This window comes from Eschrichtius robustus, chromosome 5 (genome assembly GCF_028021215.1).
Source record: "Eschrichtius robustus isolate mEscRob2 chromosome 5, mEscRob2.pri, whole genome shotgun sequence".
NCBI classification, from domain to species: Eukaryota; Metazoa; Chordata; class Mammalia; order Artiodactyla; family Eschrichtiidae; genus Eschrichtius; species Eschrichtius robustus.
In genome coordinates, this window is record NC_090828.1 from 71796755 (window position 1) to 71820306 (window position 23552).

Below are 23552 nucleotides of genomic sequence, written 5' to 3' on the forward strand. Positions count from 1 at the left end.
ACTCTAGGACAAAAGAAATACTTGAAGACATGTGGAATGTTCCTGGTACCTTTAGGACAATGTGATCATACCTTTGGGATCGTGATGTGTTCATGTCTCTCTCACCCAGTATGTACAGCAGAGCAGAGTCTGAGTGCATGTATTGTTGAGATGTTCCCTCCAAGGGCTGGAATCTTACGAGTAAATCATTGCCATGAAAGCAAAAGTGCTGGAACCATCCTGGGAGGCCAGTGGGGTGAGGGCTGTCTTGCAGATCCAAAACTCCAACTCATTCTCTACCAAGGAGGGAAGTCTGGTTTTTAAAAAGTGACGAGGGACCTCAACTAGAAGTGTGCCAGTGTTTGTTTTAGCTGAAGACCCTTTGAGTGCCGTGCCAGGCTTAGGAGGAGGCTACCTTCAGGCAGCTGTTACCACCATGGGTCACACCCAGCCTACAGCAGGCCCCCTCCAATCAGCTTTACACCTTTCCACTATCAGGTTCTGCCAGAGAGGAACAATAAATAGTGGAGTAAGATTTTATAAAAGCATAAGGATCTTGGGTGGAAGATGTAGGTGTTACTATGAAAACAGTTTTCTAAAAGGCATTTGCCAGTAACTTCATCCTTAACTACAGCTTGAACATTTCTTTATTCTATGTGAAGCCAAGGCAGCAACTATAGCCAGCTCTTAAATATCACAGAATCAAATTCCAGGGAAAACAGGCCAGTCCCTAAAAATGTTTATAACTTCTGAACCAGAGGTTCCTCTCCCGAGAATTTATCTTGATAAGTCAAAGGTAAGAGGAGGAGCCATAGCTCAAAATTTGAGCTCCTCCTGTTGTCATAGTGATAAGATAATAGTAACTAATATTCATTGAACTGTTCTATGCACTTTATGTATGTTAATTGTAACAATCTTTTGTACAATCTTAAGTACTCTTATTATCCCCATTTCACAGATTATGAAACCAGAGACGTGCCTGGAGTCACTAGCTAGTAAATGGCAAAACCAAATTTCAAACCCAGGGAGACTAATCTAGAGCCAGTATTCTAACCACCATAGAATCTGACCACCAATATCGCGTGGGCACTGGAATCAAAGAGATAAAAAAGATAACACACACAGATGTTCATACGGTGTTAGTTATATTGGCACTGGAATCAAAGAGATAAAAAAGATCACACACACAGATGTTCATACAGTGTTATAAGAACAAAGAAACTATACATGATCCCTTTTCAAATAGAACATTATGTAACCATTAAAGAAAAGAAAAAATTCTATAACAAGGTAGAGAAAGGTCCACAATGTAAATGGTAGAAGAAAAGGCCCTATCATTGCAAAAATGAAAAATAAATATAGACTTAGAAGAGTAGTAAATATAGAATATTAAAATATTTATGTTGGAGTGATGGGGAAGTATTGCGTTTTTGTTTTCTATTTAACCTGGCTTGAATGTTGTTTAACCATTATTTTACTGATAAGTAAAGCTGAGTGGGAGATGGAACTACTCTATCAGGGTCAGGAAAGGAGGAGAGACAGACCCTAACAGAGCAGGCATGGGAGTGTAGGCATCTGCAGAGAGAAGCCGGAGCTCTGCCCTGTAGTAAGAGGACCGCAGGGTTTGGTTAGAAACAAATAGGGGACTGAAACAGGAAATGATGTCGTGCACACAAAGAAGGGATAGTATTTATTGGATCCTTAGGTTGAAATTTTTAAAAGAGCCCTGGATAGTTTCTTGCATGTCATTTAGTTGAGGAGTCTTGAAAGTAGCCAACAGTTTCAGGAAGAAAGCTAATTATGGCTGCTGAGTGGACTACTTTTCTACAACGGATAGAAGAGCTTCTATCAAGGGCAGTTTATGTCTTAGAGACCGTTGACTGGGATAAAATACTGCATAGCTAGAAGAACGGGAGTTTGGGAGTAGCGGTTTCTCCAGCTGTTAGAACTTGGTGAGGAAAAGTTCCACTTTGTTACAAATACAGAGAACTCATAGTCCTCTGAGCGGTTGGATTAGATAAGTGAGGAGGATGTCTGGGACGTGTAATCATGAACTGCAGTGCTTGGTCAAAGCAGGCATTCTAGAAGTGATGCTTCATGTGGGTGTCCGGGGAAGACAGTTGAGCGCAAGTTACTGTAGAGTTTGAGCTTCAGAAGATGGGTAGGGACACGACTTGGTAGAGATGTGCAGTGAGGCATCGAGGGCACCACCCCTATGGCTTAGGAGGGACTGTTAGTGCCACCCGTCAGGCATTGGTAAAAGATCGTCCCTGTCGAGGAGGGCACATTGGAGAATCCAGTAATGCAGTTACCTTAGATGGCTCTTAAGAGATTCCTCCCCCCAAAATATCAGATCAGTGCTTGCATGTGGCTCTACCACAGTAGTTAAGCTTCTGGAGGTACATGTTCTTGTTGGTTCTGATGAACAAGAAAATAACTTCTCTGTCTTGGCTAGTTAAGGACGAGAATCTGACCTGAGAGGTTTCACAAGACATCTGAGGCACACCCTTTACAAACCCCAAAGATCCTGATTCATTAAGGGAAATTCAGCCTAGAATATGTTGCATATTTGGCAGAATCAATCAATAAGGGGTGATGTTATGAAACATTGTATCATAAATGTTTTTGTTAGAACTCTTTGCAATTATTGTTTTGCTCAATAAGGTGAAGAGTTACTAATCTAGAAAATTACCATATAGAGGATACAGGTTGACGGTTAGAAACTAATTTTTTTTTTAAGGTTAATATACCCAAACTTACCTGTTGATCACAGTCATATTACAAGTATTCATGGCATGTCCTTTTCTGCGTGTCAGGCCCCCTCAATACCTCCCTTCCACAAAGAACAATCAAGGAGGCCACCTGAAGGATCTGTTCTGTAGAAAAAGCTGACATCACATAGCATCTCCCAGTCTTTAACCTGGAACCTGGGTATTAGGCTCCAAATGCAAACTGGAGACTATTCCCTGGTCGAGTAAGCCGCAGCATATGCCAGTCGAATTAGGAGCTCTCATTTTGTAACCATCTTGCACTCACTTAAAAATAAGTGGGCCATGACACAGATCTGGGTATGTAAGTTTGGTTTTCGATTCAAAAATCTAACTGAAATCCTCTGACTCTTGCTCAATCTAATGGTAACATAAATGTCTTAAAGAAATCTTCACATAGTTGCTTTCCTAGCACACATGATACAATCTTTGTAATAAATAGGTTATCAAGAATGCTTAGGTATAAGCTGTGTCTCATGTCATCCAAGTTCAAGGAGCGGCAGCTGTAAAAGAAATATAGCTGTTCCTGTATCAGAAGTGTTTCACTTCTGCTTGGCATTTTTATTAAAAACAAACATTTCAGTAAACAGTGCTCTGTCCCATAAATGGCTAAATGGCCTTAAAAGATTGGGGATGCTCTCGTCCCCATTAGACTGCAAGAACTATGAAGTAAGACCCTGTTTTATTCACCACTGTATCCCTAGTTCTTCACACTATACCTGGCACATAGTAGGCACTCAGTAAAACTTTCAACTGCTAAACAGACCAGAGAAAACTGTAATAGAGGGAAGAAGCTGTTAGAATTTTATATTGCGTCACACACACAGAATACTGGTGTATTCCTGTTCCCCAGAAGCAAGGAACCAACAACTATCTAAAAACTGTGTCATTTCTACTGGTTATAATTCTTTAAAATGAGAAATTAATTTTCCTAAGATACGGGACACCTGCCAGTAGACAAACTGTTTTAACTACTTACCTTTTTGGTTTTAGAGGAAGGAAAAAATCTTAATGACAGCACAAAATCATGTAGCAAATGTAAGTCATCTTTGAAAGATTCAACTACATTCTGTTCCATTTGTTTCATTTTAAATGATATATTTGCAAACATGTCATCGCTCACTTTATGTTTACCTCCGTTTTTAGCAGGCTTGATTGTTGCCTGAAATTGCTTTTTCTTTGACGGAGCTTAGTGTAGATGAATGAAAATGTGTTGGAAGCACCTTCCCACAGATAGGGAAGGCCTGTTTGGTCTCTCAGCAAATGTGCAGCCCTGGCACTCGCCAGGGATGGCTACCCAGCTGCTTCCATTCATGCCTGCCTGGGCAGCCCCGGTGAACTTCCAGAATGAGTCCGACTTGGTCGCCTTCTTTCTCTGCTAATAGAGGAAAATGGTGCATTTGCATCACTTGCTGTGCCAAGTAAACTTTTTTTTTATTTGAATTTCGGTCTAGGAGCTAGTCTTTATAATGCCTCTAGATAGAAGCAGTTCCCCAAAGTGAAGCCCCACAAAGTGTCAGCACCACAGAGTTTAATCTCTCTCTCTTGTTCCACAAGGTTATGGGGAGGCAGATTCCTAAAACCTCAGACATCATTGGAGAAAACATTTGATGCCATAAGGACCTTTCTAGGTCGGTGGAGAGTGAGATCTTGTTTCCGGGTTCTCAGTTTGTCCTTAGAAGTCAAGGATGAGGCATCCCCGCTACGGCAGACAGGCATTCTCCTTCCTTCCACTTGAATGCTGTCTTCTCTCGGCCTTCATTTCCATCTGGCCCTGAACGGCCCACTTGTAGAATTAAAAACATCATCAGGGGTTAGAAGGCTCTCTTGTTTCACTGCATCCATTTACTTTACCTTCTGTGATTGTTAGTGAAGGTGGAAGTTTCCAAAAGTCAGTATCTTTTTTTTGAAAAGACAGAGAATGTAGTTTAGGAATGTAAGATTTGGCCCCTGTCCATCTTCCATCACACCCGGTTTGCCTTAAATGGAAGAATGGAAGTTCCTCTTTCTGGAAATTGGTGGGTGGGGGAGGTGTAGGAGTCAGAAAGGAAGCCCGGGACATCTCACCAGACACATGACAGTTTTGCTCTCACCTCCTGGCACCCATAGTACTGCAGCTGCCATTCAGAGAGCTCACATGCCAGCCCGTCCCTCTGGAGCAGTTCACACCAGGGAGAGGAAAAAGGAGTGCCAAACCATGGCCCCCGACAGCCTCGAGGAGGAATTGCAGTTGCGTTTTGGGTGCATTTTGTGTTTCGGCAGAGGAGTATTGAGAGGCACTGTTGTTCCCACCCTGTCATTAGCGGGTGGGTAATAGTGATATAAAATAAGAGATGAATTAGGATAATAAGAGGCAAAGGAGAAAGGAATAAATTTTCCACAAGTAATATTTTTCTCTTCATGGTTATTGAACTTTGAAACAGAACTTGAAAGTAGTAATCATGGTTCCACGGTAGACAAAGGACAGAATGTGAGAGCCAGACAGGAAGGTGTGATTGTCTTTATTACATTAACTAGAAACATACGGAAACAAGCACAGCTTTGAGGAATACACTGCTATTTCCATTCAAGAAAAATTTTTTTAAAAAAAGGAAAAGTCATGGGTGGCCTACTATGTCATCGCCTTTTTTTTTTCCTTTTCTTTTCTTTTTTTAACTAATGAATCTGTATCCCTGGTAAGAGAGTCTGTGCATCTTATACATCTTTTGCTTTCCTTTGTTAGTTTCTTGGGATCATTTTTTTGAGGCAGATGTATAGTAAAGCAACACCAAGTGGGATGATTAAAGGCCCAGAAAAACCTTTAAATAGGGTGGGCAGGTGCTTTCAGCTCTCTCACAACAGCTGTCTTCCATGTTGTATCCCCCAAATAAACAAATAAGACCTATTTGTATTGATTCATTGATTCAGCCAAGACGTAGAAAGCGCCTGCAACATGCCAGACACTTACTTGGGCACTGGGGATAGGAGTGATGAACAGAAGTCACTGCTCCCGCGGACCTTCCACTCTAGAGGGGAAACAGACACCAAACAGATAGCCACACTCACGAAGTGTGATAAATGCTCTGAATAAAAATACAGTGTGAGCAGTATAAAGGGGGGCTTGTTCTCTACTGGAGGAAGTGAAGGCTGCTCCGAGGAATCGTCATGGAAAGCTATGGGAGCACTTTTAAGTGGCGATGGGGAGGGTGACACAATCCTGTTCACATTGGAAGATTTACCGAAATGGAATTAGAGAGGGCCCAGAGTGAAAAGAAGAGTATCTGCACCTAAAGAAGTACAGAAGTGAATCCAAAAATGCCTTTGCTTCCTCGAAATAGCTCTTGAAATGTTTCATTACGCTCTGGTTTGAACACCATAACTAATATATTCTCTGTACAGTATTTTTCACCAGTGGATCATCTCCTAAGGGTCTGAGTAAACTTTTGCCTTGAAGTATTCTATCCATTCCCTTAGAGCACCAACACTGCTCCTATTAAAAAAGAAATTCAGGGACTTCCTGGTGGTGCAGTGGTTAAGAATCCGCCTGCCAATGCAGGGGCCATGGGTTCGAGCCCTGGTCCAGGAAGATCCTACATGCCACGGAGCAACTAAGCCCGTGCGCCACAACTACTGAGCCTGCACTCTAGAGCCCGTGAGCCACAACTACTGAGCCTGCGCTCTAGATCCCGCGAGCCACAACTACTGAAGCCCGCGTGCCACAACTACTGAAGCCCGCGTGCCCTAGAGCCCGTGCTCCGCAACAAGAGAAGCCACCGCAATGAGAAGCCCGCGCACCGCGACGAACAGTAGCCCCGCTCGCCACAACTAGAGAAAGCCCGCGTGCAGCAACGAGGACCCAACTCAGCCAAAAATAAATAAATAAACAAACAAACACGCACACACGTATATTTTTAAAAAATAAAAGAAATTCAACTGCGTTTTGTCACTCGTACACACGTAAAATTTTGGTTTCCTGTTAATTTTTCCCTGTTTATTCAGCTCCTACAGAACCTTTATTGTGTAAGTTTGCGGATGGAGGACAGAAGAAGAGACAGAACCCAAACAAATACATCCCTAATGGACGACCGTGGCATAGAGAAGGAGAGGTGAGACTTGTAAGTCCTCTCTTGAAACTTCAATGGGGTGTGTGATCATGAAAGCTACGTGAATGGTTACACAAGCAGCATCTTGCCTTGGCCGCCACGCTTCTAGAATAGGTGCCAGGATTAAAACTTTATAATCCAGATAATGGCACATAAAACTCTTCCCGGTGGATACCGTGCTAAGAGTGGTGATTCTCCCGATGGACACATAGATGATGGAAACAGCTGTGTTTACCAGTTAGCTACATAAGAAGTAAAAGAGCATTTTAAATCGCTGTAAGAAATGCACGAGCGGTTTTTTCCTCTAATGTCACGGTTTCTTAGGTTTACATTTTAAATTATTCAGAAATTACTTGAAATATTATTAAAATAAACAGTATATTTGTCATTGAGGATTTTTTGCCTAATAATAATGGTCTTTAGAAAAAAAAAGAGCTCAATTTCTTAATAAGAATGTTGGCCCATCATTCCCCCATATTTATCGTAAATGGATTGTTCTTTTGTTTTTGTTTTTTTAAGTAACATACTGGTTCAAGAATGTCTAGGGAAGTGCCGTCCAGTAGAAATGTTCTAGAATCTGTACTGTCCAATGATGACCACTAGCCACATAAGGCTATTTGAGCACTTGGAATGTAGCTTGTATGGTAGAGGGACTCAACTTTTCATTTCATTTTAAATAGCTGCCTGTGACTAACAGCTACCATATGGGACAGTGCCGAGCTACAGCTTAATTCTCGTGTTGAGTTTATAATTACATTTGTCTAACGGAAGCTCTCAATTTTATCAAACACTACTAAACTATCACTGTTTTATGTTGCCATGACTCTGAGAAATGGAATTTTTAATTTGTGCCTTTGCAGATGAATGTTTCTTTTTCTTTCCCATAGGCTGGAATGACACTTACTTATGACCCAACCACGGCTGCTATACAGAACGGGTATGTCATTAAGATAAATACATAATGGCTAGAGGGAAAATGTGAAAGTGGAAAATATCAGATGTTTGTTCCGTGAATGATTCTATTTAAAGGATTACTTAATAAAGGCTTTTGTGTTTGTTCTAGATTTTATCCTTCACCATACAGTATTGCTACCAACCGAATGATCACTCAAACTTCTATTACACCCTATATTGCGTCTCCTGTATCTGCCTACCAGGTTTGTACCTTTAGGATTCATCAAGAGTACGACAACTTGCTGACCTTGAATCACTGCTACATTTTTATGTGTCTTAAAATTTTGAACATTTATAATGAAATTTTAAGTCAAATGTTATGCGGCTTGGATACCCAGTTTAGAATCAGCTGCTTTTTATTTGACAGAGTGATTTACTTTTATGTTTAGGAGAATGTGCAGCGAGGGGAAATGGTTGTCAGTTGTCAGTCCGTGAAACCATAGCACTTTAGAATTGGGATGAACCCAAATACTTCCTCCACAACAGGCCCTGCTGCTGGACACCATGTGTCCCAGAAATTGAAACGGAAAGAGAATTGCCGTTAGGTAAAATACAGACTAGGTGTGCACCCTTGCCTTTGTTAATTTGTCAGCAGGAACCAACAAAAGAGCAAGTAAACATGTTAATAAATAAAGGCGTGTCTCTGTTAGGTAACATGAAATGAGCAATGCAGTGAGATTTGAGGCCAAAAAAGAGAGGTGACTCCCTGTTTATGTTATTTTGTGAACAGGCTTTACCCTAAACTCCCAGCTTAGAACCAAGATCTCATTAAGCACCTTGTTGTAATGTTGATTTGGTTTTATTGCAGGGGTAGCTCCTATTCTCCATGAACCCCGTGTTGGTGCACATGTACTTGTCCTCCCGTATCAGAGTGCCTCTCACAGGGTTGCCGCCTTGGCCCAGACAGGGGCACTCTAACGGAGTCAGTTACAGACATGGGAATACACTTTTGTTGACTGTTGAGATCCTGTGTGACTAAAGTAAACTTCTGTGTATTCTTGTTTTTAAAATAATTGAGTTAGTTATTGTAGCCCTGGTTTCTGGGGGTAAGGGACGACAATAATAACTGTGTTATTTCACTTCTATAAGCCTCAGTTTCCTCATCTTTAAAATGGGGATAATAACAGTTTCTATCTCATAGGCTTATGATAAGAACTAAATGAGATTATCTATGTAAAGAGCTCACCACAATACCTGGCATATCATTAGCACTCAGTAAATGTTAGCTATGATTATTATTATCATCCTTTACATCCAAGATTAACTGGCTGGTAAGAGTATATCCATTCTGCTTTTTTAAAATAATGGATTGGTCAATGTGAGCAATATCATAAAGGTGGTTCTGTCGAAAAGCATGAAAGTAGCTCTGGATAACAAAGAGAAGAGATTAAATGCACTAAAACTGAAGTTGTAAAGTAGCATTCACAGCCTCCCTCAGCTCCTAGGTTCTTTTCACTTCCTTTCTTTGAGTCGTCACTCATTTTCTTTTATCTCTCTGGGTTGTTAAGTTACTTACGCTGGTGCTTCAGTCTGCTAGGCATAGCACTCACTCATTTAATGCCTTTTTAATGATTTTGAACTTAAGATTTCTATGTTTTCCTTTCCTGTATGAGATTCAATGAGATCTGCTCTAGTGCCTTTTCCCTAATTAACAATTCCTATTTCTGATGTTGAAAAGTAGTCTTCTTTCTTAACTATCTGAACTTGGAAACCTCTTTATGTGTACCACTAAAAATAGGGACAAGTAAGCTTATTCTCAGACAAATGAAAGATTGTGCATATTAATTTGAATGTATGCAGCTATAGATGTTTACAGCTATGAATGCTTCTCCTCACCACCTCTTTTTCTCTCTTTAGTATAAAAGCAGTGAGCATTTTGGCCACAGAATTATTTCATAGAATAGAAAAAAATTAGGAGACCAGGGTTGTTAATAGATTTGATAGACCTAACTGGAAACAACATTTCATTACAAAGGGCTGATTTCTTCTCGTAGGCAATCTGTGTTTCCCTAAGATACATGTGGAAATTCATTCCAATTGCCTGGCACTCAGTGCCGTTACCTTTTAGACTGATTCTTAACCCTATAAGTTCAGGAACCCAATGGGGTCAGCAGATGGGCTTTAAGTGGTCTGTGATTCTCTTAAATTGTTTGCAGAATGTCGCTTGTATGTGTGCAGTCAGTTGGGGGGAAAAGATCTATTTCCTTCATCAGGTTTTCAAAAGGATTCATGATCCAAAAGAGGATGAAGAACCAATGATAAAGAGTTCACAGAACATAGATTATTATTCCCATTTTATAGTTAGGGAAAATTGAGGAATAGACATTGACAGCAGCAGATTTGTTGCTTAAGGAAGAATATTGGATTAGATGTCATGACTTCCTAACCCCATAATGATATAAGCTATTAGATTATTAGGACCACTGGAATTATACCCAAAATGGGTGCATCTGGCCCAAATTGGGGTCTATAACGGGAGCTGCTCGCCTCCCCGTGATTTATTCAGTGAAGGCCTTGCACTCATGTTGGAGCAAGCCTTTCTCTGCTAAACCACTATATGCTCATACAATTGGATTTGAGAAATTGGCATCTGCAAGAAACCACCAATATCCCAATGGGGAAAGGCTGCAGTCCAGATAACTGAAATGTTAACAAGGCAGAAGCACTTAACTTTGGTCTGCCTTAGGTGGCAAAGGAAACCAGAGAAAGCAAGTATCGGGGCTCTGCTATCAAGGTAAATCATAATACATTCTTCCCCCATGACTCTTCCCCATATCCTCTCTGTAGAACCTCTGAAGTTAACAGTAGCGGATGAGATACAGGAGGGTTTTGTTCTCAAGAATTAGAGGCAAACTTATTTTGAAATCACATAGTCTCAGGAAAGCTCTGGGCATCAAGAAATGGGCTGATAGTCTTTCTCTGGGGTGGTAGAGACTACACATGCTTTCTTTCCTGCCGCAGAACCTGACTCTCACGTCTTACTTCTCAATCCAGAGGGTCTACTGTAGAGATGCCCTTTTGACTGTGGATGTCAGGATCTAGTTACTGAAGTTTAATTTCCTAAATCTGGATTTCAGATTCTTATGTTTCACACTAACTAGAAATTGTTGACTGCCAGACAAGATTTCTGAAATGTAATGTCCTGGGTATAAAAAGGGGGTTGAATTTGATTATTCTTTTTAAATAAGCACATACTTTAAGGATTAGTTTCTAATAAGATGTGCTGGAATTAATTCTCATTGCTCTGTATTCCTAAAGCACCTACGTTCATATCTTGATTGTAATACTTTTCACTATTTCTTTGAGTTGTTTACTTGTTTATCTCCCTTGCTTATTAGACAGTAAATTTCTTGAGGGTGGGGCCTATGTCTCCCTTTTTCTCTTTGGTGCTTGATACTCAGTAAATACTTTTTGAGTGGGCAAATGGAACTTGGCTTTAAATAATCATTTCATCCTATTCAGAGTGACCAGTTTGTCAAGAACCCTAACTGCCTTAATCTTTTTAATCATTGATAGTATTGTTTCCTTATTTTCCTTCTGTAGATCTTAACATGATTAAAAGAGCTCTAGAGAAATAGGTAGCACTCTAATGGAAATCAATGTTTCTTCCAAAATCCTTCCTTTTCCAGGTGCAAAGCCCTTCTTGGATGCAGCCGCAACCATATATCCTACAGCACCCCGTAAGTTTTTCATCTTAATGGCTTTGTAGTTTATAAGTAAGCTATGTATACGTTAAAAACCATTCTCTGGGTTTAAACCATTTGCCCAAAGATGGTGTAGGATTTGGGAGATTTTAAATATGAAATATGAGAATGAGTTCATTATAAAACTTTCACTCACCTTGTCTTAAAATAAATCAGTGGTTGACCTTAAGTCGAATTCACAGTCCATGAGAACTTAAACGTAGGAGATTGTTGCATTGGATGTTTAAATTTTAAAGTTTTAAAATTGCTAAATTTTTAACCATACTTAGGATGAAATAGCTCTCATTTTTTACATTCTGTTGAATGCAAATATAAAGTGTTCAAAATTGACCTAGAGTTTTTCATTAGTGTTAGCCTCTCCATGGAAATTATAAAAAACCTAAAGTAGTAACAGCGACTTTGGTAAATAGCAAAGGTGATTTCTTTAGTGACACGAGCATGTGTTGTACTTATGTATATATTACAGTTTTTAAATTGAATGAGTTACCCTTCACCTTATTAGGTAGTATAGTTAATGTATTTTTCAGAGATACATAAAATCCAGTTTGTGGAATTAAAACATGGGTTTAAAAGTTGAAAAATAAAGGTGGAGAACAAAATCACAAAAAAGACCAAGAATGCCTAATGTAATAATCTAGATGCTTGCCATGAGGAGGCCGCAAATTTGGCCTAAGCTTTCTAGTAACCAGTGCAAAATGGGAATCTTAATAAGCAATACAGTTCACAGTACTTATAAAACGGATCAGTTGCTTAGGAAAAGCACACTGTTTTTGGCCTTAAAATGAGACGGGAATTTCTCTCAGGACAACTTCCTAAAGAGGACATTATGCAGTGTTAGGCCAGGCATGTGAAACAGCAGAACAGGGACACATTCTGAACAGGAAGTTGCTGAGATGACTTTGAAGAAGCAGATAAAACATGTTTAGTCGATAACACAGGAGAAGAGCTCTCTGATGCTATATGTATGTGTGTTGTGTGTCTGTATAAACATACACACGTATGTTTCTACACACACACATCTGCACACATACACCCACAAAGCCACACAAACGCCTATGGCAATCTGCATCCCGGGTACTCTGTGCTGTCCTATTGGGGAATGCTGGAAATCAGCTCACTTTTCATTTGGGGGCTTCCTAGTACGGTAGCTCCTACAGATGAATGAGGAAGAGGAGCAGGAAGCTCCTTCTGCATATTCTGGGCTTTTGAGTCATTTCCATGTTACCACACACTTTTTGATGTTGCACGTTAAAAATTTTAAAGGAAAAAATTTCTTATGAAATATATTAATAACAAACTACTTCTGACATGAATCTATATCCTTTGCGGGGGAAGGGGTCAACTATTACAGACAGAGGCAGACACATCTCTGAGTTGAACAACTTTGAGACAGTAGTGGTGTGTGCAGAAGGCTCCTACCTGAGGATTCATTCCTTCTCCCCACCCAGATTTAGACTGCCTGCAACCAGCATTAACGCACCTGCACACCAATCTTCGCCCTCAATTGTGTGTCAATTTATCAGTAATTAACAGTGTATTTAAGGGATGAGTCAGGTACAGTGATACCAAAAACCTAACATTAATATTTGTAGGGTGTATCAGAATAATTGCATCCTCAGGTAATCAGGTGATAGCAAAAGTGAGAGGAATGCTATAATCCATAAGAATATTACAATTGGATAAATTAGAGAAAATGCAAAAATCCAGAAATAGAACTAATTGAATTTCATACACAATTAATGTACCATTAAGTAATCATTAAAAATGATGATAATGACAGCAAGACAGTAAGGTAAATATTTATAATGGAATGTTAAGTTATAAAGCAAAACCCAGGGGCTTCCCTGGTGGCGCAGTGGTTAAGAATCCGCCTGCCAATGCAGGGGACACGGGTTCGAGCCCTGGTCCGGGAAGATCCCACATACCACGGAGCAACTAAGCCTGTGAGCCACAACTGCTAAGCCCGTATGCCACGACTGCTGAAGCCCATGCGCCTAGAGCCTGTGCTCCACAGCAAGAGAAACCACCACAGTGAGAAGCCCACGCACCGCAACAAAGAGTAGCCCCCGCTCGGCGCAACTAGAGGAAGTCCGAGCACAGCAACAAAGACCCAACGCAGCCAAAAATAAATTAACTAATTAATTAATTTTAAAAAAAAAAAAAAAAAAAGAAGAATCCGCCTGCCAGTGCAGGGTACACGGGTTCGGGCCCTGGTCCGGGAAGATCCCACATGCCGCACAGCAACTAAGAGCATGCGCCACAACTACTGAGCCTGCGCTCTAGAGCCTGCAAGCCACAACTACTGATCCCGCGTGCCACAACTACTGAAGCCCGCGTGCCTAGAACCCGTGCTCTGCAGCAAGAGAAGCCACTGCAATGAGAACCCTGCGCGCCGCAACGAAGAGTAGCCCCCGCTCGCCACAAGTAGAGAAAGCCCGTGTGCAGCAACGAAGACGCAACGAAGACCCAACACAACCAGAAATAAATCAATAAAATAAATAAATCAAAAACAACAAAAAAAAAGCAAAACCCAGGATATGAAATAGTTCATGTGCCCTGGTTGCAACTCTGTAAAAACATGCAGAGACCAGAATCTGGAGAGTGCTACCCTGACCATGCTAACAGCTGTGTATTAGAGACAGGCTGGGTTATACGGGTGATTTTTTTCACCCCTCCTCTCTGTTTTTAACTATATTTAATTTTATTTTTGATGACCAGCATTTTGTCAAATGAAATCAAAGATTCTAAAATTGGATTATTAATCATATCTGAATCTGCTTCCCTCCCCTGGCACCAAATTGCAGTTGCAAGTTCTGAGAAACACTGAGTGAATGAAGAATGTGATCTTGATCCTAACAGCCTGAGCTTGAATCAAATGACTATTTTTTTTAACATTTTTGAACGAAACACTGTATTTATAATATTCAATATAGTATATTGTTTTGTGGCTGCATGAAACATCAACTGTCATTTACTTTAAAAAAAAAAATTAAGCATTTTGTAACCCTGGCCAGCCAAAAGTAGTTTGCGTTTCCTGTCACACCCCATAGTTCTCCTGTGGACTAGCTTGCTTTACAGTTAAGTGAAAGTAAAGGGAGAGGTATTTAACCGAAGGATTTCTGTGAAGTGGGTGCTCTTTTAAAAAGTCTCAGGAAGCACAATCTAGACCATTTATAAGAAATCATGACACCATTTGCAAGTTTGAGGGCAGGTTATTTTAGCTTCATGTTCCTCAGTAAACTAAGGCATTTCCTTTGCAAAAGGTGGTTCCAGAATCTGCACTCCCTCCCTCAGTTTGTCTCACTTCCTCTGTCTCCGACTCCCCAGGGTGCCGTGTTAACTCCCTCAATGGAGCACACCATGTCACTACAGCCCGCATCTATGATCAGCCCTCTGGCCCAGCAGATGAGTCATCTGTCACTAGGCAGCACCGGAACAGTAGGTGGCAAATTAATATCATGTGTCTCAGCAAACAGAGGAGGGTAAATTAATTCAGCCTGTGTCTTCCTAATCAATTATAGACTCTGTAATGTCAGAGATTATGTCTGATCCCCTCTCTCCTTCCCACATTGCCTTTCACATAGTAAGTACTCAGATATTTCTTGATTAATTGATGAACTAAAAGTCTGTCCTCTGGGTATCTATCTCTCCTTTATCAGAATATAGCATCCATACAAGACCACTTCTAGCCCTAATGACTAGTATCGTTCACTCACACTGGCAGACCTGGTCTCATGAAGCAAAAAATGAAGGTGATTCGTGGCAGTCAAGGCAGGGAATTTTTACTCACTTATTTCTTCTTGTATGGATTTTGGGGGCACTGAATCACAATCTTAGTATTGACTTATTTCCTCCAAATCCAGGGACTCAGTTGGGAATTGGGGTTGAACTAATCCCAGATTCACTTCCAGGGCTGATATGTGTAGTGTTTAGATGGTCAGGTGGCCAAAGGCTTTTAATGGAGACCATATCGATGGTAGCTTAAAAGAACAAAGGGGGTAGTATTTTCCTGGCTTACATTCACAGCCAGCAGAAGCAGCTTGTAAAGGCTAAGCCAGGGCCACACACATCCAGTGAGAAACCTCTCCTGCCTTTGGAGAAGGATGACTGTCGGCATCAGGAAAGCAAGGGTCCATTTCCCATTTTTCAGTGACCTGCTAAAGATGTAATAAGTCATTTACTTCTTGGGTCTCCACCTGTGGAAACAATTCTAGACACTGCTTCAGGGGGCTGCTGGAAACTCATGAGGTCCTTTGAGAGAGAGACCTTCTAGAATAAAATAGCACGTTAGTGATGCTGAATTACCGAGGACAAGAAACTGTAGTGACCGTCGCCCGTGGCTCGTCGTTGGCCATGCTGACTGTATTCTTCTTTTCAGTACATGCCTGCCACGTCAGCTGTGCAGGGGGCCTACTTGCCACAGTATACACACGTGCAGACGCCGGCGGTTCCTGTGGAGGTTGGTATAGACTGTCCAGTGGCCATTCTGGCAGTGAGTAATTTCAGAAATGGGTTAAATAGAACTCAAAGAAGAATCAATCGAGAGTCAAACATTTGCATAAAGAATCGAGTTGAGAGGGAGTCTACGCCTAGAGTTGTTTTCAACTATGAAATATTCTCTGCATACAAGTTAGTAAACAGCATCCAAGCCACACCCCCAAGACTCCCAGAAATACTGATATTTTCTAGGCTTGTAGCACACTTCATACCCCTTCAAGGCTCTATCTTGTCTCCTGTAAAACGACGCTTACAGGCAAATTAAGATAAAGCTGGAATTTGCCATCCTAGTACCAAAGATTATGTCAGTAATAATAATTACAAAAATTAACTTGTTATCATTAAGATACTTGAAAAAAAATGTTTCAAAACTGTAACAGGGATGAGGAACAAACCATACCTGTTTTTATAGAGACTTAGTGGAGCTAAATAACTCTTAGTTCTTGTTATGGAAGATACTGTTATGATATTGATATGGAAGAAGTCTGACATTTGAATTCAAGTTGGACAGAAGCATAGTGTTTTCCTGCAAAGTACCCTTGAAATTCCAAGGAAATTCATCAACCCAGTCCATCCCCCGCTGCTAGGCAGATCCCATAGGTTCCAATTCCAGAAACAACCCTAGGACTGTGGCTGGATTACAGGGGAGGTGGGATGTGTTTTGTTTTGTTTGCTTCTAAATGATTTAAATTTGTGCAATTATTGATAACCACAGTTATCAGAACCCACAGTCCCTTATCTGCAATGCTGGAACAAACAAATCTGAAACGGAAAATTTTCCTTGTAACTACTTTAGAAAAAAACCTGACCTGTGGCAGAACCCAAGCTGAACTGATGTAAGACAAGATCTTTACCCCATTTACACTGCATATTCATACCTTTCAGCACAGACCTATTAATGTGTTTGATTATGAGGTACAGCCCTAGGCCCCACTGGGCATAGTCTCTGATGTACAGCATATGCATACCATGTTTCAGATTCTAAAATCTGAAAATACTGAATTCCAAGTCACATCTGGCCCCCAAAGGGTAAGAGATTTGTTTGGTAAATTGCAGCTTGATATGAAGAGGCAACTCATAAAAGTTAAAGGAGGTTCTTTGGGTCTATCAGACATTTTAACTTCTTAGGGAAATAATTAACTTTGAAGGCTCTATGTGACATTAAGAAAATCACTTTTAAGGAGTGCTTGTTTTTAAGATGTGGGACTCAGTCCGACCTAGGTAACAGAGTTTGGATTTCTTTGCTCACATGTCTCATCTGTTCTGCTTTGTTGTAGGAGGCGAGTGGTCAGCAGCAGGTCGCTGTAGAGACGTCTAATGACCATTCTCCATATACCTTTCAACCCAATAAGTAACTGTGAGGTATGAGAGAAAGGTCTCCATCACTTTAGGGCTCAAGTCAAGGAAAGTCTATGATTCTTGTATCAAAATGGTACTTTAAACAACTCAGGTCTGGTCACTGCTTCAGTCATGGCCAGGGAATCCAATGTTACTGAAATGTTAAAATCAGTGATTTTGTGGATTTGTAGATAAGTATTCTGTCCAAAAATAACAGTGCCTTATATTGAAGTCAAATGTATATTTACTCTCTCTTCCTCCCTACCCACCCCCCGCCAAAAGATTGGTAACATAATCAGACAGCGCCAGGTACCAAATTTGTCCTACAATACATTTATATATATATTTTTTATATTATATATATATATATATATATATTATATGTAATATATATATTGTTTTAATGCTCACAAACTAAAGGAAATATAGCATAAGATTTTGCTTAATCTAGCATTACAAGATTAGCAGTATCTTGACTATGAATCTAATATGACTATCCTTAGATTGAGAGATTGCTCTCCCAGCTCCCACTTGGACCACGGATCTCAAAACTAGTCACTCTGCCATGCAGATTGCAGTAAAACAGCTGTGTGGAACTTAGAACACCTGGGTTTCTGGATTGCTCTGGTGAAGTATGTTGCAGGTCCCAGATTTGAAAGGTGGACTCGGGGCATAGAAAGTGACCTCAGTTCCAGAGTTTGCATTTACTGGCCTACCAGCAGCGATGAGCAGAGCCTTTCTCAAACACATATCTTTAAAACAAGAAAGAGATGACAAAGCTCTGGTATATTACACCAAATGTACAAAAGCATTTTTTTTTTTTTATTTTTCTCTTCCAGGTGTACAGAAGGGTGTGCTTAAATGAAGAAGGTTGTGAAGGCTGAACAATCATGGATTTTTCTGATCAATTGTGCTTTAGGAAATTATTGACAGTTTTGCACAGGTTCTTGAAAACGTTATTTATAATGAAATCAACTAAAACTATTTTTGCTATAAGTTCTATAAGGTGCATAAAACCCTTAAATTCATCTAGTAGCTGTTCCCCTGAACAGGTTTATTTTAGTAAAAAAAAAAAAAAAAAAAAAAAAAAAAAACCAACAAAATACAAAAAGATTTTTATCAAATGTTATGATGCAAAAAAAGAAAAAAAAAAAAAAAAGAAAAAGAAAACTTCAATTCTCTGGGTATGCACAAAGACCATGAAGACTTACCCAAGTGCATGACCGGATTCTTGTGGTTTTGTTCATTTTGTGTTTCGTTTGTGTTTTTTTCAGCTGTATGAAATGGGCTTTCTGACGTTTAAATAGTCCAACTTCACCCCTGGTGTTCTGTGCTTGCAGTGTGAGTGTTGCCGCCAGTGTCTCTTTCCTTAGCTTTCCGTTTTCCTTTCCACGTAGTGTGAAGTGTCTTATCCTTTTCTATGAATTCCAATTTGCCTTAACTCTTTTGATGCTGTAGCTGTTTCAGTAAAAGTTAGTTCAAACTAATGATGTAGAATGCTTTGACCAAATGGGCTGGTCTATTATGCCTTGTAAAACAGCAGCATAGGGCTTTTAAAAGGTAGTCAATAAAAGTTGCTGAAATTTTGGCTTTTTTAAATATGTAGTAGGTGTTTTTAATGATTTTTCACATAATGTGTAAGGTAGTGAAATGCAAGAAGGGAAAACTGTTTTGTGTGAAACACATTTTCTGACTGGGGAACTTTTAATAGGGTAAATTGTTTGTAAGGCTGTACGCCAAGAGTTTCCTCTGATAGTTTGACTGATTTAGGATATCTGCTGTATGATGCAATGTAAAGTCTTTTTTGCCTTTTTTTCAGGAAAAAAAAAACAACTAACTTGATGTTCTAGATTTAGTGTAGGTAGCGTAGGGGCAGGGGGTGGGGGGAGGGGAGGGAGTCACCGAATGTTTTGTCCTTCCTTTATACTAACGATAGTGCTTTAGAATGAGAATGACGCCTGAGATCTGGCAAACCGAAAAAAACCCACAAATGTTGCTATTGCAACGAAATGGCAAAAGCTAAAAGTAAGGATTTATCTTCAAACATGAGCTGAGATATGAATAGAAGCAAAACGATTGGCTACTAGCTCTCTCTATCACGTAAATTTGAGAAACAAAAATTACTTGGCACTTTTAAAGGTAACTTCACCAAAGACCGAAGAGCCAGTAACCAGTAGCTCCAACTTGTCTCAGCATCACATCTTCTGTGCTCTTTATTTTTGCCGGACCAGTTTGCGGTTAGGAGAATGTGCCTTTTTTGTACCTTTGGATTTAGGTTTTGTAATTTTAATTGATGTATGGACACACACAAACAAACAAAAAAGCATGAAGGAAGATTTGGATCCAAGCAGTGCCACACTTTACATCATCACTACAAGTGTTAAGTGTAAAGAAAAACCAATTTTGAAACTATGAAATTCCTGATTCATAAATACACAGTTATTTCTACTTTAGTACATATAAGATAATTCACTGTTATTAAAGCTCTTTTATTAAGACAATTGCATACGTTTGAAAAGCAATGGTAAATTAAGTTGTCTTCCAAAACTGTGTACTTGTCTGGTCAACTGTGTGTGATCAGTTATCTACCTCAGAGTCTATTTTCTTTTGTGCTGGGACAGGTTGCTGGCCCTCCCTGTTTCCACAGACCAAATCCTTCCTAGCTCAGGAGCTAGGCCTAAGCAGTTATTTCTTTCGAGTATTTTTTAGTTCTTAAAATTTATGCTTGTGTTTGATTATAGATGTCAGTGACATTTCATAGTTTCAAAAGTCCTTGCTGCTCTGAGAAGTGTAGATTCTAGTGAAAATTACATAGTCATAAGAGAAGTGTGTTTTTGTTTTTGTTTTTGTTTCCTTTTTTAAAGTTGTGGTATTATTGGTTCTATGCTCCCTGGAATATTACTGCTTTGTGAAAGTCCAGACTGAACGCAGCACCCTCTTTGTACCTAGTACATTATAAACCTGGGTCTCTCACTACTTGATATTTTTGCATTAGTTAAGACAGAAATTTGATAACTCAGTTAGAGGGGAGGGGAAATCTGCTGCTAGAAATGTCTGAACTAAGTGCCATACTCGTCTGGGTAAGATTTGGGAAACATAACCTCTGTACATAAAAAAAGAAAAAAAATCAGTTAAACATCACATAGTAGACAGCCATTAAATTATAAAAAAAATTAATTTATGAAGAAAGACCTTTTGTACAGATTGAAAAAAAAAGATTTTCATAGAGATATCTATATGATCAAGAGAGTTAATTTTTTATTTTTGTTTTACTAGTGCCACAAACTTGCCAGTGGTAACTTATTTGTCCGGTTCAAGATAACTCTGTAGTTTTCTTTCCTAGGACTTGTTGTTAAACGCCAAAAAGACATTTTTGAACTGTACATTTGATCAGATTGTTAGCTTTTTCTGTTTTATTTCTTTTGAGAACCTTTGAATAAAAAACATCTGAAATTTTATTTTTCCTGTCAATTTTTTTGAGATTAGATTAAATGTATATCAGAATTTCATTTCATTTCTGAGCTCTTCTTTCAGCTCAGTGGATTGGTTTGAAACTGAGTTGAAAATTATTTTCAGATTCAATATGTACTCGAAATACATTTCCTTCAAAAGAACTGGGAAAAAAACCTTCCCACCCTGTTGTTTTTGGTTATTTCAGTTCATGTACAGGGACAAGCATTAGCTCACCGTGTTTCCTCTCAGCAAAGTCCCCCTTTGGTCTGTTCTTAAACACCAACGAGCCAGGCCCCTCTCCTTCCTCCTTCCTTACTGCTACCTTTTGACTGTGGCAATGTCATTGCCCAGCAAGGAGGGCAGAATAAAATCAGCATCCCCATCTCTGGTAAACAAGCTCACGGGTAAGGATTTCAAGGTGATCTTATCCCTGCCTTGATGCCTCTGGCCTCCTTTAGTGACCTTGTTTGGCTGTTCCCAGTAGGAGGCTCTGGTGCAGCATTCATGGGGCAGAGAGACTACAGCTGTCTTTGCCACACTGACGTGCTTTATGGGAGGCTCTTAGTACAAGAAATTGACTCTTACCCAAGGTAAATGAAATGTTTCAGTGTAGTTGTAAAAGTTTCTTTTTCTGCTGCCCAGTGGCTCTGTCCTGATGAAAGGAGTGCGGGAGAAAAATATCCATAGCCTCCATTTCTGTATGCCTCTTCCGCAGTGTGGACGATGGGATATGTGAATTAGATACATGGGGTTTAGAGCATTTACCTTGCCAGAGCCGAGAAAGCCCCACTACTCACTGGCTCTTTGAGAAAAGGGAACCCGGTCCTCTAATGATAACCAGTGCCTCAGAGAGAAAGATGTCGGGGCAGGAGCAAAGTGTAGTCTCACTGAGACACACGCAGGCTGCCAAGAATGTAAGCTATGTGGCCTCGTGTTCTGTCCCAGCCTCACACTGTCCCCATGCTCCTTCATAGGACCACTGACCAGAGGCAGGAAAGAAATACTGCTGGGCACCTTAGGTTTTGTTAACCTTATTTTTGTTCTCTTATTTTAAGACGGCTTATGTCATTGGAGTCCTGGGACATCCGGGGGCTGTCGTTCACACACAAACTGATAACACTTTTTCAGAGCACCTTTTCTGTCTGTGCAACAGGGCTAAGCAAGCCAGAATGCTGATGGATAAAAAAAGAGCTGTCGCTCACACATAGAAAGAGGACCTGTGGCACCTTTGGGGATCAACCCCCACCTTGCTAAAATGTTGTGGCTCCTCGGGTCATGGTCAGGGGTCAGGACTCCCCCTTTGTCTGAGATGGCCTGGGTCCAAGGATCGGGGAGGAATTCTTGCCTGGAAAAGAGGGAGGAAGCTGGCAGCGACTCCCGGGCGTGCATATTTCTCTCTCTCTATGCGCTGGGATGAGGGAGAGCAGTGGGTGGACAGGAGCCCCGTTTTCTCCCCACCATCCATGCCCTTCAAGAGCAGTGGCGCGAGGTACATCCGCTGGAGCATGAATTCCGCCTCCTCTCAAATTTCACAGATGCTGGTTAAAAATTCACTAAGAGAAAGGTAGTGCCTCCCAGCCTGAGTAGGGGCTCAAAAATGTGCAGATCTGACAACGATAGTCTCATTCCACCAGAATAGCCAAAGAGGCAAAGATGCAGCTGCCTTGGGAGAAAGGTCACGGACCTGTCACCACCACCTTCCTTCACCACCCCCCGCCCTTGCATGAAAATCTTCAGAAGATGGCAAGTAGGTAGGGAGGAAAACTCAGCCCAGGGTTAAAGAAAAACCGGGCAGCTTCTTGCCCTGCAATAGCAATGTGATGAGATAAGCGCCCCTCGGTAGTGGCGGGGAGCGGGGGAGGGGTGGCCGCAGGCAGCCCCGGCAGGTGGCGCTGGGGAGCAGGGCTGCGGGGCAATGCTCACGGGGCCCAGCGCAGCGTCCTTGGTACGGCTGGGGAGGCGGTGCCATGCGCTCATCCTTCCTGTGGATGACCTCGGCCAGGCGATGGAATTTCAGCCCTGTGGGATGGCTCCGGAGGAGTGTCTCCTGTCTTTGGACGTCCTGTCTTGACGCTCTGGGTCTTTTCAGGGCCCGGGAGTGTTCTCACTTGAGCCACTAGAGGGAGGATTTTGTCGTTCTTCACCTGCAGCTGTGAGCTTGAAGGCAGGCGACCCGGGCCTCGCAGGGGGTGCTCCCGGTGGAAATCGAGGATCCCCAGGCACACACCTCTGGGGATAACAGGGTACTCGAACTGCGGGTCAGTAGTAAGAACGTTGCCCGATGCTGTCAGCTCCCTCCTGAGAGCGTTGTTGCTCAGACGGGGAGTAACTTACATGTGACTTTTAAGGCTCAAGGAAGGGGTTGGGGGCAGGGAAGGAAGTCAAAAGCCTTGCCAGACCTCATGACTGCAGGCGCAGGAAAGTGCTGGCAGGTCTCTGGGCTGCTCGGAATTGAGAACAGGTGGCTTTGGATTAAATACAAACTTTAATGCTATTATTCCTTTTGTGTGTGTGTGTGTGTGTGTGAGACTGAGATTTGATCTAGGTTAGTCCACTGCTCACTGACACCAAATACGGATCATGAACGAGACTACAGGTATCTCCTACCCTCTAGTATCCCTGAAACCACTGCCTCTCCTTGAATACCTCCAGTGACTGGGCACTTCCCGCCTCTCTTGGCATCCTGTATCTTTTTGGAACTGCTCTCAAACTTGCTTATGGAGTCAAATTTGCGTCTTTGTAATTTCTACCTGTCAGCCTTAGTTCTGCCAACTGAG

At 41.0% G+C, this 23552-nt stretch overlaps 1 protein-coding gene across 7 annotated transcripts in view; it reads left to right on the forward strand.

Moving 5' to 3' along the window:
• Positions 1 to 20780, forward strand: part of RBMS1 (RNA binding motif single stranded interacting protein 1) — a 208018-nt gene extending 187238 nt beyond the window's left edge. For 4 of the 7 annotated variants that reach the window (XM_068545018.1, XM_068545017.1, XM_068545023.1 and 1 more), the window contains exons 7-15: positions 6726 to 6841; positions 7717 to 7766; positions 7893 to 7986; positions 10470 to 10517; positions 11413 to 11463; positions 14815 to 14925; positions 15866 to 15946; positions 17262 to 17346; positions 18162 to 20780. In XM_068545018.1, coding sequence (XP_068401119.1) covers positions 6726 to 6841; positions 7717 to 7766; positions 7893 to 7986; positions 10470 to 10517; positions 11413 to 11463; positions 14815 to 14925; positions 15866 to 15946; positions 17262 to 17339 — 629 coding nt within the window. In that variant the 3' untranslated portion in view covers positions 17340 to 17346; positions 18162 to 20780. The remainder of the gene's footprint in view (positions 1 to 6725; positions 6842 to 7716; positions 7767 to 7892; positions 7987 to 10469; positions 10518 to 11412; positions 11464 to 14814; positions 14926 to 15865; positions 15947 to 17261; positions 17347 to 18161) is intronic. The other 3 variants (XM_068545019.1, XM_068545021.1, XM_068545020.1) reach the window with 3 other exon arrangements.
• Positions 20781 to 23552: the final 2772 nt, after the last annotated feature.